The sequence below is a fragment of the Panthera pardus genome, unplaced genomic scaffold (genome assembly GCF_024362965.1).
Source record: "Panthera pardus isolate Hobbes unplaced genomic scaffold, ASM2436296v1 HiC_scaffold_8, whole genome shotgun sequence".
NCBI lineage: Eukaryota > Metazoa > Chordata > Mammalia > Carnivora > Felidae > Panthera > Panthera pardus.
The window spans coordinates 14,678,881-14,694,737 of record NW_026527013.1 but is presented as its reverse complement, the minus strand read 5'-3'; the positions used below and the strand labels follow the sequence as shown (position 1 = coordinate 14,694,737).

Genomic DNA, 15,857 nt, shown 5'->3' with positions numbered 1-15,857 from the left:
CGTCCGGCGGCCGCCGCCATGATGAGTGTGGCGGAACGTACCGCGCATGTCTTAGGCAGGACTAGTAGCGGTCCTACAGCGAGGTAGAGCTCCGGGACTGGGTTCAGGGATCATCTGGGCAACCAGGCTGCAGCCGAGGACTCTATTTCTTCTCTCAGACGGAGCTTAGCCCAGTCGGTGTAGACGCCTGGAGCTCGTCCGGTCGCCTGGGCCCTTGCCCTAAAGGACCTCCCTCCCCTACACCTTCCCTCTGGTGCGATGCTCAGACCATTCAGAGCCAGGTCACCGAATTAAGCCCCCTCTCGTTTTCTCCCCGTCGCGGGGCACTGCGGGCAGCCCAGAGCTTCACATGGCTAGGGCTGGGTACACGAAGTTGGGGGACGACTGTTGTTCGTATTTGACTCATGAGGAGCCTCCCCAGTGCCAGGCACAGATTCTGCTTCCCGGTCGTGGTCGAGACCCCTTGCCAATGGCCTCTAATGGGAACTGGGGCATTCAGAGCAATTATGAGTCACAAAGCCTGATGGCCTTGGGGGACCCTGCAGGGCGGGGTCCAGGGGGCCCTTACCCCGAGGTGGGGTGACGCCCACAGTCACTTCACAAGGCAGAAACTGTTACCTGGGCAATAAAAGGCTCCGCAGGGGCAGGGACCCGGGAGTGGGCACATGGGGGTGCGGGTGTGCAGGTGCCAAGCGCCATGGGTTAGGCCCGAGATTGGAGTCCGGCCGCCCTCCGACAGCAGCCGCCTCCTGCTCCCCGCGCGCCCCAGGTGCCACCATGTCGGGCGACAAACTTCTGAGCGAACTCGGCTATAAGCTGGGACGCACGATAGGCGAGGGCAGTTACTCCAAGGTGAAGGTGGCCACGTCCAAGAAGTACAAGGGCACGGTGGCCATCAAGGTGGTGGACCGGCGACGCGCGCCACCAGACTTCGTCAACAAGTTCCTGCCCCGCGAACTGTCCATCCTTCGGGGCGTGCGGCACCCGCACATCGTGCACGTCTTCGAGTTCATCGAGGTGTGCAATGGGAAGCTGTACATAGTGATGGAGGCGGCTGCCACCGACCTGCTGCAGGCAGTGCAGCGCAACGGGCGCATCCCCGGGGGTCAGGCGCGCGACCTCTTCGCGCAGATCGCCGGAGCTGTGCGCTACCTGCATGACCACCACCTGGTGCACCGTGACCTCAAGTGCGAAAACGTGTTGCTGAGCCCTGACGAGCGCCGAGTGAAGCTCACTGACTTTGGCTTTGGTCGCCAGGCACATGGCTATCCTGACCTGAGCACCACCTACTGCGGCTCGGCTGCCTACGCGTCGCCTGAGGTACTCTTGGGCATCCCATACGACCCCAAGAAGTATGACGTGTGGAGCCTGGGCGTCGTGCTCTACGTCATGGTCACCGGGTGCATGCCCTTCGACGACTCGGACATCGCTGGCTTGCCCAGGCGCCAGAAGCGCGGCGTACTCTACCCCGACGGCTTCGAGGTGTCCGAGCGCTGCAAGGCCCTGATTGCTGAATTGCTGCAGTTCAGCCCGTCCTCCAGGCCCTCGGCGGGCCAGGTAGCGCGCAACGGCTGGCTGCGTGCTGGGGACTCTGGCTAGAAGCCGGGGTTCCCGCCATTTACGCCGCCCTGAGCACTGCGCAAGCGCAGCGCACGCGTGCGAGGCGTGCTTCCGTACTCCCGCGAAGCCGACACGCGCCACTGCGCACGCGCACACCCCCTTCTTCCCCCCCCCCCCCCCGCCCCCGCCGCTTTTCCTTTCTCTGGATGGTTGGGGCTACAGTCGCCCCTGTTTAGAATCTAGCTCCTCTCCCCATGATCCCAAGAACAAGACGGCGCAAGCGCTTCCTCTGTTTCCTAAGAGAAGTCCCCGGGAGGGGAAGGGACGAGAGGAATCGGAAGCATTGCGCCAGCGCGGAATGAGCGATGGCTGCAGGCAGGCCGTGGCTACTTGGAGGAGCTGCCAGCGAGTGGACGCGTGTGAAGGGCGCCCTCCTCGAGACAGCCGCGAAAGCGTGTGAGGGACGGCAAGCTCCCGGCGCTGCATCCTTGGAACTTGCAATAAACTCGCTCTTTCTCGCACCTGCCTCTGGCAATGGCCCCCTTTTACCGAGTGTGTGGGGGGGGGGGGGGAGGGGGGAGGGTGTTTCATCCCGCAGGGGAAGGCAGGCGTGGAGCCCCATTGTAGAAAAGGCTTGTTGAGGTTCTTGTCCTAGGTCTCAAAAGGGAATTGGGAAGATTCAAACCAGACTTTTGGGCTCCCCAACCTCAGCCAACTCGAAAGAGCTTTGGGGCCATCCCAGGTGTTGTGATGGCAATGGAATTGCTGGGCTGGGGAGCAAGGATCCTAGCACCCTGCCTGTGTTTAAGGATGGAACCGCGTGGGGGTGGGGGCCTCCTGCCTTAACATAAATTGAACGTTTACAGATGAGGAAATTGAGGCCCATACAGATGTCATTTGCCCAGGAACACAGCTGGAATTTGAAACTAGAAAAGGCTGGAGTGGAGTTGGGGAGGTGGTGGAAACTCTCCTTAGTAAAAGTCCTTCCTTGGTAAAGAAGTTGTCTGGGGCAGGGGGAGGGGAGAGTCAAGGGTAAAGCATGAGACTGCTGGGCAAGCTGGTTACTTAAGTCCTTTCTTTATTCATGCATTTATTGAATGCCTACTGTGTGCCAAGCTCTGGGACTCAGCAAAGAGGCTTGGATCCATCCCTGCCCTCAGCTAGGAGGCAAGTAAAAAGTCAAGTAAAAAATGAATGGCGTGTAAAGAATTGTAACTTGTGCTAAAAGCTGGGTGAGGGGAAGGACGAGTTACCAAGGAAGGACTGAAGCAGACATTTGAGCTGAACCCTGAAGGAATCAGTCACTGGAAATAGGAGAAAGAAAGTGTTCCAAGTGTTCCCAAGATATGTTGGAGCTGGTGTGTTTGGGTAATGCCAGGAAGGTCTATGGCTGGAATAGAGAGGGAGGAAGAAGAGGTGGAGAGATGTGTATCTGGACAGGGGACTCCACAGGGCCTGGGGGAGATTGGGGACTTTTGTTGCAATGAGATTACTGAGTTTAGTGACACCAGCTGTCTCTCATTTGCGGTGTGTGGAGATGTCCCCCTAAGCCCTAATCCTGCTCGCCTCCATCGGAGCTCCACGCATTTCCCAAGGAGGCCGATCATCTTGTGGGTCTGCCCATGCCCTGCTCCTGCTCACTCACCCTTCGTGGCTCTCAGGTGCCCTGGGCGTTAACTACCAGCTCTTCCCTAACCCCCTTAAAGAGACAGCTGAAGCAATTGAGGCTAAGAGAGGGGAAAGTGCCTTGCCTCTAGTCTTGGCTGGTTCACATCTGAGCTGAGAGAAAACCCACCCCCTCTGGTTTGCACTAGAAAAGCGTCTCTTCTGGTCTGGACCATACCTTGGAAAATGGAAGTGGGAACAACCTCCAGGTTGTTGGGAAGGGCTGTGGGTTATTGAAGGATGGCATCCTGAGCCTTCTTAAGGGTCCCACCACTCTCAGAATGAAACCCACTCCTTCATCCTTTTGCCCCGTGGTCCATCCACACTGCTTTCCTTGTCCTTGACTCTCCAGGTTTGGTCTCACCTCTGAGCCTTTGCATTGGCTGTTGCCATTCCCTACCACTTTTCCCTCTGTCTTCATTCCAGACTTGGCCTAACAAGTCACTTCTTCCCTGACACCCCATTCTTTCCCTCCTTGCCCTTGTCACAAGGTGGGGTTCTAGTGCCTGGGGTATGGCATGTGCCTTAATCTGTGTGAGCAATGGGGCCTGGGGCTCCTCCTACCCCATGGCCACAGACCTGTGTGGCTCAGTTCAGAGGGGACAAGCCCTCAGGGACCAGGGCAATTGTCCCATTTGTTGGCTGGAGAAGCTGCTTGAGACTCACCCCTGAGCAATTGAGGAGCCTGTGCTTGCCTCAGTGAAAACTCACTTGAGGGCTGAATTTTGAGCCCCCAAGAAAATGCCCCATAAATGTGCTTCTTGCAGCCAGTGTTGGGGCATGGGGCACCAGTCAGGATGTCACAGGTGGACTGGGACAGGTTTGGGCCTAATTTCTCTAATGTCAGTGTTAGCAGTTCTGTGTCTTACCCATGTGAAGTCTAGCCAGTTGTGGTGGTTGGAGACGACAATCAACACCCCAGGCCAGAGGCAGGAAGGTCTTAACAACAACAACAACAACAACAACAACAACAACAACAACAACAACAACAAACTGCAAAAAATAAAAGCAGCTAGGAAAACAGGCTTATATTTTATGTACATTAGAATTTACCAGTGATCACAAGTCTCACTTTATGCATAACTTTTGAAACTGTGTCAATATCTGATAACAAATATTGATGAACACCTGAAATTGTTCATTTCAGAGCTGACAGGACAGCTCTGTCTGTGCTAGAACTCACATCTTTAGTAATGTCCTGCAGCAAAGACACCCAATGTAGATGCCAAGCTTGAAAATTCCAGAAAAACCTACCACTCCAGGGTGGAGGCTGGAAGGGGCTAAGAACCAGTGGATGGGCAAAACTCACTGGACCCTCACCCTGCTCCCTCAGCTCTGTGGGTAAGTAGGCCACAAAGCCACAGGTTCTGGTGAAGATGGGAGGCCCAGAGGCAAAGCCACAGTGCCCAGTTTGGGGAGACACTCCACCCACTTTTGGAAATGAAGTCTGAAAGAAGCCCAAGAATCAGGTGTCTCATTGTTTCCCCTTTAACAAGGGATCACCCTACTACACCTTCCCCAGTCTCCAAGCTGCCCCAAAGCTGGGACAAAAATAATGCAGGGAAACCAGGACTGGGGGGACAAAAGAAAAATACAGCCAACACATTGTCCATTTCTTTATTTTCCTTCAGATTCTAAGACTTCCTCATGACACAATGTATAGCCATTGATTCCAGCCTGTGTTCATTGGAACTTCTATTCCGGTTTGGTGGTCAACTTTTTACATTTATTATCAAAGATTTAGAGTCACAATAAATACAAGTGACAACCTCTCCACCCACCCCCCAAAACCCCACTTTCCAAATACCCTGCACTAGTGTAACTGTCTATTACACTTTCATTGTTAAGTATTATAAAACTTCAGCTGTCCTTTAAAAAAAAAGCTCAGTCCGAATTTTTTAGGCAACCATCATGTGCAGCATAGCTCAGCATCAAATAAAAACCCTATGGTGGAGCAGCAACAACTGTCTTTTTCATGATCTACACCCCTGTGACGAGAATGTTTAAATTATATAGAAAATCCCTCCCCATGACTGTCCACAGGAAAATGACATGTAGGACACAGGAGCCGCAACACAGCAGGGCTGTACTCAGTTGCCTTTCATTCCCTCTGCGCTGGGTCCAAGCCTTGCTTCATGAAGGTCTCAGGGTACAGACAGGACCAGAGGCTACCCCTGGAAGGAGGGCAACTGTCGGCCTTGTCAAAGGTGTGGGTCCCAACATTACGGTTGGGATACTGGGAACCAGGGCCCCACGACATGGGCAGGATGGCCAGAGCAATGGGTGGCTCCAAGTGGACACACAGGTGTCTATGTGCACATGCATGTATACACATATGGCCATTTCAAATATGCAAACCTTCACCCTTCCAGAGGTGCCCAGCATCTTGAACAGTTTCCCAGTTGCCATTGGGAGTTCATGTCACAGATAACTCTGGACCTTTATCGTTTGGGACTGAGGGCTCCCAAATTCTCACTGCTCCTAGGAACCAGGTCCTCTTGGTCTGAGGCCCCAGGGGTCAGGGAGAGACCAGAACCCCAGCACTGTGGCCAATTTTGAGGGATGAGCTTTGCTGCTGGGAAAACACCCTTAACATTAATATCCTTTCTGAGTATGTCCAAACCCCACATGCAGAGAGATTTAATATGCCTTTCCTGTAACATCGTAAGTCTCATCAAAGAACTTATTTGGGTCTTATCAGAGAAGTTATACCACAAAGGGAGAAACTAAAAAAAAAAAGTGGGGCGGGGGGGGGGGGAGTAGGAGTTTTGATACAGTAGAAATGAACAAAAGATTAAGGCATCTCACGTTCTTGTCCCCTTTAAAAAAAAGTTACATGTCACAGTAAGTGGCCCCTGATGGGATTATTCCCAGGGACCCTGGGCTGGAGGAGGCAGAGCCAGGGCTTGTAGCCCTATCCTCCACCAGTGGTGGTCGGATTTGTACTGAATTCATGAGGCTCCCTTAATAGCTCAGAGGCTGGTAGAAGTCCAGCCAGGCAAGGTGAGCAGAGGTGGTTCCTGAGCACAGTGATGAGCGAGGTTCTAATGGGCTGGGGTTGAGGCCCAACCTGTGCAGCACAGCTCAACTCAGGCCCTTGAGTCACAGACCCATTCAACTCCAGCTAGGGTGTGACAATCCTGGCACACCCCTCCAGTGCAGAGGTGACTCTCGCCTGGATGCCTGATCCCAAGTTACTGCATAGAACTGAGGTCTGTTTGCCCATGAAAGAGGCCAGACCAGGTGCTCCTTCTTGAAGGATTTGGAAAACCTGGCCCATGTCATTGAACAGAGAGGGCTAACAGCTCAGGGTAGTATAAGACAAGTATTTATTTGCCAGGCACACAGAAAAATGTGAGGAATAGAAATGCTTGCATACTCTTAATTTTTTGGTGTAAAAACACCTCCCCCCCTAATGTCAATATCCCTCCTATCCCCCAAATCCCTGGATCTTGGAATGAAAGCCACTCTTCCCCACCCTCCCCTCCTTCAGCCCATGTAAGTTATGCACTCAAAACAAAAATCAATGAGCAATATAGGGTTTTACACAACAAAAAATTAGAATGTTGCAAAACTAAGTCTTCTACCGCAGGTCAAAATGTTGCTAAACATGGATATTCACACAACATGAGAGAGGGGGTTAAATGAGCCTTTATTAGAATGTTGTAGCAGTGTGTTTTGAAGGCGGCGGCCCTACAAAATAAGGATTTTAAATTAAGTCCCTAACTGCATGGATAGGAAAACTAGGGCTGGGGCTGAAGTGGGGAGCAGTGTACCCCATCTCCACATCGACACACGTGTGTGCATGCACACAGGACACCCTTGCACCTGCACAGAGACAGCCCCGTGCACAGCACACTCACGACGGCTTCTGTCTATCCTCATGGAACTGATTTTTAAAGAGTGGGAGAAACCAAAATGAAACTAAGAGCAGACCTGATCCTTTGAAAGACATTTCTGTAGACTCGAAAGAGGGTTTAAAAAAAAAAAAAAAAAAAAAAAAGTCTGAAGGCGAACCCTGGCAGCATGGCCCCGCTTTAAGGAAAGGTTCTAAACTAGACCCAAACAGAAACCCTGACGTCTTGGAGGGGCAGGGGCACCTCCCCACCAGACACACCTGACAGGAGCATAGGCCAGGGTACCTTAGGATGTTGTCCATCAAAATAAGTAGGAAAAGAAAAATTTAATAAAATAAAACCACAACAACAACAACAAAAAACACAATAGCCTGCCCCTCTAATTTCCCACTCAGGCTCCAGATGTTGCTGCCAATTCTCTCCTCCCTCCACTGGTGGTACGCGGCTTCCGGGATTCCAGGCTCTCTGTCTGGGTCAGGGTTGCAGTTTGTTCTTCTGCTAAGTGTGGGAGGTCCGGGGTCTCCGGGATGAGCAGCAGCAGAGGCCTTCTGCTAGACTGAGAGCTGGGCAGTCAGTGGCCCACCCTCTGGGGTGTGGGGGCCGTGCTCGGCAGGGACCCCTGGGTCTGCACGGTTTACTTTAAACTCCATCATCATGAGGTGATTAAAAAAAAAAAATCTGTCAACCTAGAGATTGCCATGAAGGAAGGCAGTCAAAGACTTGGAGGGCTAAGATGGGGAGAAGCAAAAACAAAACAGAACGCTCCGCTCGACTTCAGAAGCCCCGGGCGCCGGTCTCGCCGAGCGTGTCACAGTGTCCAGGGTGAGCCGTCCATGCACCCTGCCGGGCTTGGGGGGATTGGGGGGAGAGGGGGGGCTGAAAGGAAGGGCCGGAAGCAGAACCAGCCCCCGAGGTCCACTTTTCTGCTGGTGTTGGGCAAACTAAAGGCAAAGAAAGGAAAAAAGCCCAAGGGAAAGGTCCCCCAGTGATATTCCTCGTCCACCTGTGAAGCAGCCCCTCAGCTGCGACGAGACTTTGCAGCCAAGAATGGAGCCCTTGCTTCTGCAGCATGGCCGGCGCTCGCTCACTCATTCTCTCGGGGAGCATGATGTCTTCCCGAGTGGAGGGTGGCAGGGCCAGGTGGGAGGGAGGAGGGAGCCTGTTCTCCACCGGGCCCGGCTCGCACTATTTCCACGTGGCTGACTGGGGGATGGAGCGTGGCGGGATCATGTCCAGGAGGTACTCTCGCTGGCGGTCCACAGCTGAGGAGGTCTTGTGCACTGCCAAGCTCGGGCTGACAAACGCAAGGGCCCCACCTGCAAAAGAACAGAGTGACAGTTTTAATGGTATGGTAATAATCTCATGACATTAAAGGGAACACGGAATGGTGAAAAGAGCAGGATACCTCTGTCGGGCACTCAGTTACACACAAGTGACACACCAGTGGAGACGCAGAATAGGGGGAAAGCCCCGAAATACAGCATTTGTTCTCCTGGGGTAGAAACACCGTTGTATTTGTTTCGTACTCTCGAAATTTCAACAATGAACAAGCATCTCTTTTACAACTGAAAAATGAAGAAATGACCCCCAATCTCCCAACACAAATAGGTTTTTGGCTGGCCTGGGGTAAAGACTGCCCCATTCCATCCCCCCTATCACTGTGTTACCCCAAGAGTGCTTTTGGTGGAGGTTAATGTACTTTGTGGAACAAGTGTTTTGAGGTCAAATGCAATTGGGAAACCTCTATACATTCTAAAGAGAAACCTGACTGAGTCCTGCCAAGAAACCAAGGGTTAACTAGGAATGCTGGGAGAACTCTTTTGGGAAATGCTGTTTTTAAAACTATTACACACTTACCTCTAGTCTTACTGCTGAACACAGCAACTATTTATTCCTTCATATTCCCTTTCAAATATTACCTTAAATATGCAGTTTTATGTGGCTCCTACCACTCACTGTGTACACATGCACACACCTGCATTGGACTTTTCCCACTGATTTCATATACTTTCAAAATTTTCCACAAAAGGAATTTCCAAACTGCTATGAGTTCTTAGCTGCATCTTAAACATGACACACAAAAGTATCTCTGCCCGCTTTATGTTTACAAATGCTCTCTCTCTGCTCTACAGAATAGGTTCTTCGGCAATCAGACCAATGTCCTCCCTTTCCTGAGCTACATCCTGTGGAAGTCTGATATTTGGCCATATTTCTAACTCTACGGTCAGCTGCATGCACAGCAGACTCCTGTGTTTTGTTTGCAGACAGCCTGGCTTTCCCAGTTCTGCCTAGGGAGACAGATCTCATGATGGTGCCTCCTCTTTTGATAGGGACGCAGCGAGCTCAGGTGGGGGGCAGGACACTCACTCCCACAGTGAAAGCACTCACCTGTCTCTCTCAGCCCTCTGTGTCTTTTTCACTTTCCTGTTTTTAGTGGAAATATTTAACTGTCACCTTAATGACAGCACATAAATAATAAAAAATGGGGCAAGTGGTGTAGGGGATGACCCAAGGATGATGGGGGCTGTGGCAGACTAGGGAATGCTCACCTAAGTGTATCCCTCCTCCCTTGAGTTGTTTCTCAAATGTGGTCTCCTCAGAGTCCTCTGATGCCCACCGTGGTCTTGCCCCTGCTCCAGGGATTTCCCTCTTCCTCCCTCAATGTTTTTGGGGTTTTTTTTTGAGTTTTTTATTCTTTTTTTTTTTTTTTGGAGTTTTTAATTTATTTTAGAGAGCGACAGACAGACAGAACATGAGCAGGGGAGGGGCAGAGAGAGGGGGAGGCACAGAATCCGAAGCAGGCCTCCAGGCTCCGAGCTGTCAGCACAGAACCTGGTGCAGGCTTCGAACCCATGAACCATGAGATCACGACCTATGCCGAAGTCAACACTTAACTGACTGAGCTCACCAAGGCGCCCTACCACATTCTCATTCTAGCTTGCAACTTTGCACCACCTGACCTGTCCAAGCCAGAGGGTGGGAAGAGTGAACCACAGAGCAGGGAATGAAGAATGCTGCCTGGCTCAACAATAAATTAATTACTGCACCAGAGAAGGTAAAACATAACAGCAAAAGCAGGCATTCCCTATGGCAGGAAGGTGGGGGAGTGGGGAGGAGGCACGGCACCGAGTTGGCAAGATTGAGTGTTTGTGCTGACAGATGCCCACTGGCTGGATGATATGTGTGTGTGTGTGTGTGTGTGTGTGTGAGACACACACTACCTAAACTGGGTCTGCTCCACGTTTTGGGTCAAGAGCTAGAGTCTGGGTATAGAGCGAGCAAACAAGGGCAATTAGTTATCTACCCAGGGCTACCAGCTGTTCAGAGTGTTCATTTAGTGAACAGAGATTAAGCTGAAGAGTCAGAAGCAGGTGTTCTCAGGGAACAGGTCTCGGGTCTCAGGGCTCTTTCTATCATTTCTGTTCACCTGTATGTGTGCATGTTTTTCTTTTCTTTTTGAGGTTTATTTCTTTTGAGAGAGGAGAGCACAAGCTGGGGAAGGGTAGAGACAGAGGGAGAGAGAGGATCCCGAGCAGTCTCGGAACTGCCAGCATGGAGCCTAAAGCAGGGCTTGAATGCATGAACTGTGAGATCATGACTTGAGTCAAGATCAAGAATTGGATGCTTAACCAACTGAGCCACCCAGGTGCCCCTGTGGACCTCATCATGACAAGGTCCCCACTCTAAGCCCTGTGGGGGCCACCCACCTGTACTCAGGGGTGCCTTCTTCCAGTTGGTGGTGGCATTGCCCTTGCCGGTGCTCACAGCTCTCTCGGAATGTCTGCCGGTCCTGCTGACAAGGGCTGTGGCCGAGGCTGCATTCTGCAGTTTGGGTGACTGGCTGAATGTGTGCAGGACACCTCGAGGCGTTGTGGCCGAGCCCCGGGACAGCTGGCTGGAGGCCTATAGCGGAGAGAAGGTATGATGGCTCATGTGGGGAAGGGGAAGACAGAGGGCAAGACGCTCAGCGCAGCCTCTCCGTGCTCTGGCCGACCTCTTCCCACCCACACAGGGTCCCTAAAGTCCAAAATCAGGAGACCAGGTAAGTTACACCGGGGGGAGAGGGGAAGGAGGCAGGGAGAGACAGACAGACGCAGGCAGCGTGACAGTCGGCGACTGACGTGGTCACGGTCTGGGGCGTGAGGGCTGGTTGGTGGCGCGGTGCAGGGGCTCCCGGCACCGCAGTTCTGACCTGTAGCACAGCCCCGTTACTCCAGTCGCGGGCCTCTCCTGAGCGGAACGCCAACTTACGCCGGGGTTTTATGACCTACACAAACGGGGGGGGGAGGGGGTTGAAACCGAGGTCAGCACCATCCACAGGCCGGCCTAGGGTGACCTAGAGTGACCAAAGGGCAGCAGCTGTGGCCGCATGAGGCCCAGTCCCCATGGGACAGGCTGTTTCCCGAGGGCAGCACAGCCACCCACTACATAGGGATCTTGAGAAGATGTATTTATTAGTGAATTACAAATGACTTCCAAGGACACAAAAAGTTGCCAACGGGGTGCTTTGGGTCTATAAGGGCTGGGAAAGCAAAGCATTAAAAAAAAGCAGCCAAAAAACTTGATTTCAAACTTGCTTCTCTCCTTAATTTAGCTAGAACATTTCTTCCAAATGCCCCTTTTGCATCTCAATGTGGCTTTCAGAAAAGTCGTTTTAGACAAGAAGTACTTGTCAGCTGGAACACTGCAAGTGAAAGCTACAAAATCTAAAGAAACTGCAAATTAGTATTTTCACCACCAAAGGCCACCATTAAATGCAATTTAGACACACAGTTAACAACCAGGCAGATGACTGCCCAGTGTGAGACAGAACGTCGGAACATCTTGCTTGCTAGCAACAACTCCCAGCCAAGGGAACAAGGCCCCTCTCCTAGAGGCAAGGCCGCCCAGCCCATGATCCCAGGCCTCAGGGCCGCAGCTCTGGCTCCCTAAGGACTCTCACCTGCTTTAGTGCGGGGTGTGGGGCGGTGGCAGGCTCAGCCTTGGCCTGTGCGGGGGCGGCACCCTGCTGTAGGAGGCGCTGCTCGATCTCCTGCTCCTGCTGCAGCGCCTTCACAAAGGCAGCCTTCAGCCGGCTCGTGTGCTCTACCTTGAGTGCCTTCTTCTGGTTGGATGCCATGCAGTTCTCACACATAATGGCACCACCCTTCTCCTCCCGCCAGCGGCACGTGAAGTCCGTCTTGCACTGCGCACACATGTAGGGCTCCCGGGACAGAACAACAGCGGCTGACATCCTGCCTGCTGCAGGGAGAGACAGGTGGGCTCACGTCAGAGGAACAGGATGCCAGAGTCAGAGCCCCTACCATCCCAGGGCAGAATGAGGACACATGACAGATCTAGAGCAGTGCCCTGGGCTGCATGGCCCAGCTGGCATCAGGAACCAAAATCCCAAGTCGACAATGTCTGTTTGGCACACACATACTGGATGCTGTGTGTGGACACTAGGCCGGCCCTGGGGAAGGTTTGCCAATAGAAGGGAATTTGAGAAGCTTTGGAAAATGCCATGGATCAGGTACACTGGGTACCAATTCTCAAGAACATCAATGCTCTCAGATTGGCTCCTCCCAGTTGCCTTTCCCACCCTCAGTGCAACATTAAATTTCAGGGATGGAGGTTTTTCCAACCCTCCCACACCTCATCAGTGAAAAGGAAATGGTAACCCCCTCCAGGTCCCACCTCGCTGTGATGGGCAAGTCAAATAAGGACCAATCATCCAGCAAGTACTCATGCTGACAAGTATCCTACCCAGTGTCTTGTGCATATACAAAGGTGGTCAATTCTCACAATAACCTCCTAACAGGGCACCCTAGTCCACTAAAAGTTTTTCTGAGGAGAAAACCGAGGCTGAGGAGATGAAGTGACTTGCAGAGTCACACACCAGTCAGCAGCAGGGCCAGGACTCATACCTGCTGCCCAGCTGAGAGCACACAACTGCTCTGGGTCCTTGGCCCCCTTTTCTGAGATGGGAATGTGGCATCACCTCGGTTGGCCATAGGAAGGGTGACTGGGGAAAGCCAGGTAAAGTGCATGCTCAGGCATGGGATCAAAATTATTTCTGCCATCCAAAGTGAAGGGGTACTTTTGGCATTTTACAACTATCTTTTTGTGTCTAGTACTCAAGGGCTTAACTTCCTTTTAACATCAGAGACCATGCTGCTGAGAGACCCTTGGCCTGCCCAAACTGCCCCAGATGCTGAGAGCCTGTGCAGGATCAGACTGGGGAAGCCCCTCACCCCACAGAGCAGATGAGATGTCACCAGATCCAGCCACCCAGGGTCTACTTCAGGCCCCCAGCCCCAGGCCCTCACCTGCAGCTAACATGCTCTGGTGAAAAGAGCACATCCCCTTCCAAACATCCAAGCCTGGAGGACAAGGTACCTTCTCCTAGGCAGCTGTGGTAGGCATGAATGGCACCAGAGTGGAGACGCTGGTATGAGGCTGCACACAGCCAACCAGACTGAGGCTCTCTGAGGTATCAGGAGACACCTCAAATAGGGCTCAGAGCTTCCTCCCACACTTAGGACCAGTTTTGGGCAATACGAGAGGGATACTGACTCCTGATGAGAGAACAGGTAGAGAAAAGGCTGATCTGGGAGAGGAGGTCCCCAGGGCAGATGGCTGCAGATGGACGGGCATTGTGTCCTGACTTGGGTCTCCCACCCACCCATCCTGCACTGGGCTCGCAGCAGCTCTTTTGCCAATAACACTCCATCATAAAGACATCAAAGGGATCCAAACACATCCAAGCCATGTGACAGCTCATACCTTTCCCTGCTGAGCCTGGCTCTGGGGCCCTCTGACAAGTAGAGTCTATCTACCACCCCCATTTTACAGAAGCCAATGTTGGTTGGGCCTTTGTGGTCTCCTACTCTCAACCTGACTCATGGTCAATCCTTGATATGGCCCTGTGGTTGGGGACTGTTTTAAGAGCAATGGGGTTGGGTAGGTGGGTGGGGTGTAGTAAGGAGGCTACAAGTAAATCTGAGGTGGCCGGCTGGGTGTTCTCTGCCCTGGGTCTGGTCCTGCCTACATATGGAGGGCTCTGCCTCTCAAAGGCACTGAATACAACACCTGAGGAGGAAATTCAGTGATATGCTGACTAATGAGGGAGAAGAAAGCACTCCCACCAACACCCTGACAGCAAGCAGGCACTACGGGGGTCACAGCTCCCTGTTATACACACCTGCCTCCCTCCCTCTCTGCAGAAGCAAGCAGGCAGAAGGTGCTTTTTCTCTGTACGGGCCCCAATTACGCTCGCCCCAGAGTCTGTACCCTGGGAGCAGTCGGCATGTACTAAGGGACAATTCAAGGTATGTGGTCTAAAGCCTACTGAGCCCTCCCTTGCCCTGGACTGGTTATGGCTCCACCTCCTCCTCAGCTCTGAGCATTTGCTGAGATCACATAGGGAGAGGATTCAGGCTGGCTGCCCAAATAAAGTCACCACAAATCAATCTCAGAGCAAGAACATCTTCACATCAGCATCTGGTAGAGGCCTCCCAAGGGCCAATATCTGGTTTCCCACCTCCATTTCCAGTGTTACTTTTGATCACTAACTGATATATGCCCTTTTATCCCTAAAACCTAACATGCAAGTGGTGCTTTCCAAACAGTTTCCAAGGAGGATGTTCAAGGGAATCTGGCCCAGACATAGGTGTCCCTCTCCCACCTTGGGGGCTCAGAGCACTCAAGGCTCTGGAAAGTTCTAGCCTGAGAGCCCCGTCTGGAAGCAAAGCCTGTCAACTTCCTGCAGACGTTTCTCCTCACCCTCTTCTGCCTGCCCCAACGTCACAAAGCTGTTGGGGAATGATTCTCACCCCCCTCAGACCATGTGTGCAGGGCCTCAGGCTTCCTCAGGGCCCAGCTCTCAGAGGCAGCCTCAACAAGAGAAGAAAGGTGACTGTAATGTGTTTAAGAAGTTATCTAAGGTGACAAATAGTGGCTTCATTTATTGTGGTGAACACTGATTAATGCATAGAACTATTAAATCACTATAATGTATACCTGAAACTAATGTAACATTGTATGTCAAGTATACTTCAAAAATAAGTATTTTTAAAAATGCAAGAACTAAAACAAACAAGCAAAAAAGTAATCTAAGCCTCGCAGCAAGCAGAACTGATATTCTAACACGTGCTGTGCATTCAAAACAACCTACGTAAGAGAAACTTCAGTAGCAAGAGATGAAAATGGCCCCAAAGCCCACTCACCTTGCGTCTCCAGCAGGTTCTGCACCACTTCCTCCAGGCCGACCAAGTAGATGAATTCGTTATTGGCAGCGCTGGGCAGGAAGTTCATCTCTGGGGCAGGGGGCTTGGGAGGGGGGATTTCAAGCAGCGTCTTCTCTAGCTGTTTGCGCAGCGCAAGCTTGGCAGCTGCCTGACGACTGGCTGGAGAATCCGCAGAGGTGACCACAGAGGCCACGCTGGTGGGGGTGGAGTTCGCCTGAGCAGAGGTGACTGTTGTCCCTTTCAGCGATGCTGGGGAAGGCTTTTGGGAGATAACAACCTGGTCAGTGTGCTGGGGGTGCCTGACCCCACAGCCCAGGATGGCATCATTAGCTGCACTGTCTTTAAGACAATAACTCTGAGCTTCCTGACATCAGCAAGCAACAGGCAAAGCAGCGTTAAACTCATCACTCTATGAGATTGACCAATCCTGTAAACATACTTGAGGTTTAGCTGATATCCAATAAACTACATGCATTTAAAGTCTGTAACTTGCTGTGTTTTGCCATGAGGACACCCATGAAACCAAAACCACGACTAGGGCAGTGGG

At 52.2% G+C, this 15,857-nt stretch overlaps 2 protein-coding genes across 6 annotated transcripts in view; one reads left to right on the top strand and one right to left on the bottom strand.

The window, feature by feature from the left end:
* Positions 1-74: 74 nt before the first annotated feature.
* TSSK6 (testis specific serine kinase 6) lies at positions 75-1,738 on the top strand. Its single transcript, XM_019416476.2, has one exon. It carries the CDS (start codon positions 778-780, stop codon positions 1,597-1,599), a length of 822 nt encoding a protein of 273 aa, XP_019272021.1. The 5' UTR covers positions 75-777; the 3' UTR covers positions 1,600-1,738.
* Positions 1,739-4,828: 3,090 nt separating this feature from the next.
* GATAD2A (GATA zinc finger domain containing 2A) overlaps positions 4,829-15,857 on the bottom strand; it is a 104,604-nt gene continuing 93,575 nt past the window's right edge. For 4 of the 5 annotated variants that reach the window (XM_019416474.2, XM_019416475.2, XM_019416473.2 and 1 more), the window contains exons 9-13: positions 15,290-15,569; positions 12,025-12,323; positions 11,275-11,349; positions 10,790-10,985; positions 4,829-8,398 (exon numbers count right to left, since the gene is read on the bottom strand). In XM_019416474.2, coding sequence (XP_019272019.1) covers positions 8,268-8,398; positions 10,790-10,985; positions 11,275-11,349; positions 12,025-12,323; positions 15,290-15,569 — 981 coding nt within the window. In that variant the 3' untranslated portion in view covers positions 4,829-8,267. The remainder of the gene's footprint in view (positions 8,399-10,789; positions 10,986-11,274; positions 11,350-12,024; positions 12,324-15,289; positions 15,570-15,857) is intronic. The other variant, XM_053898336.1, reaches the window with a different exon arrangement.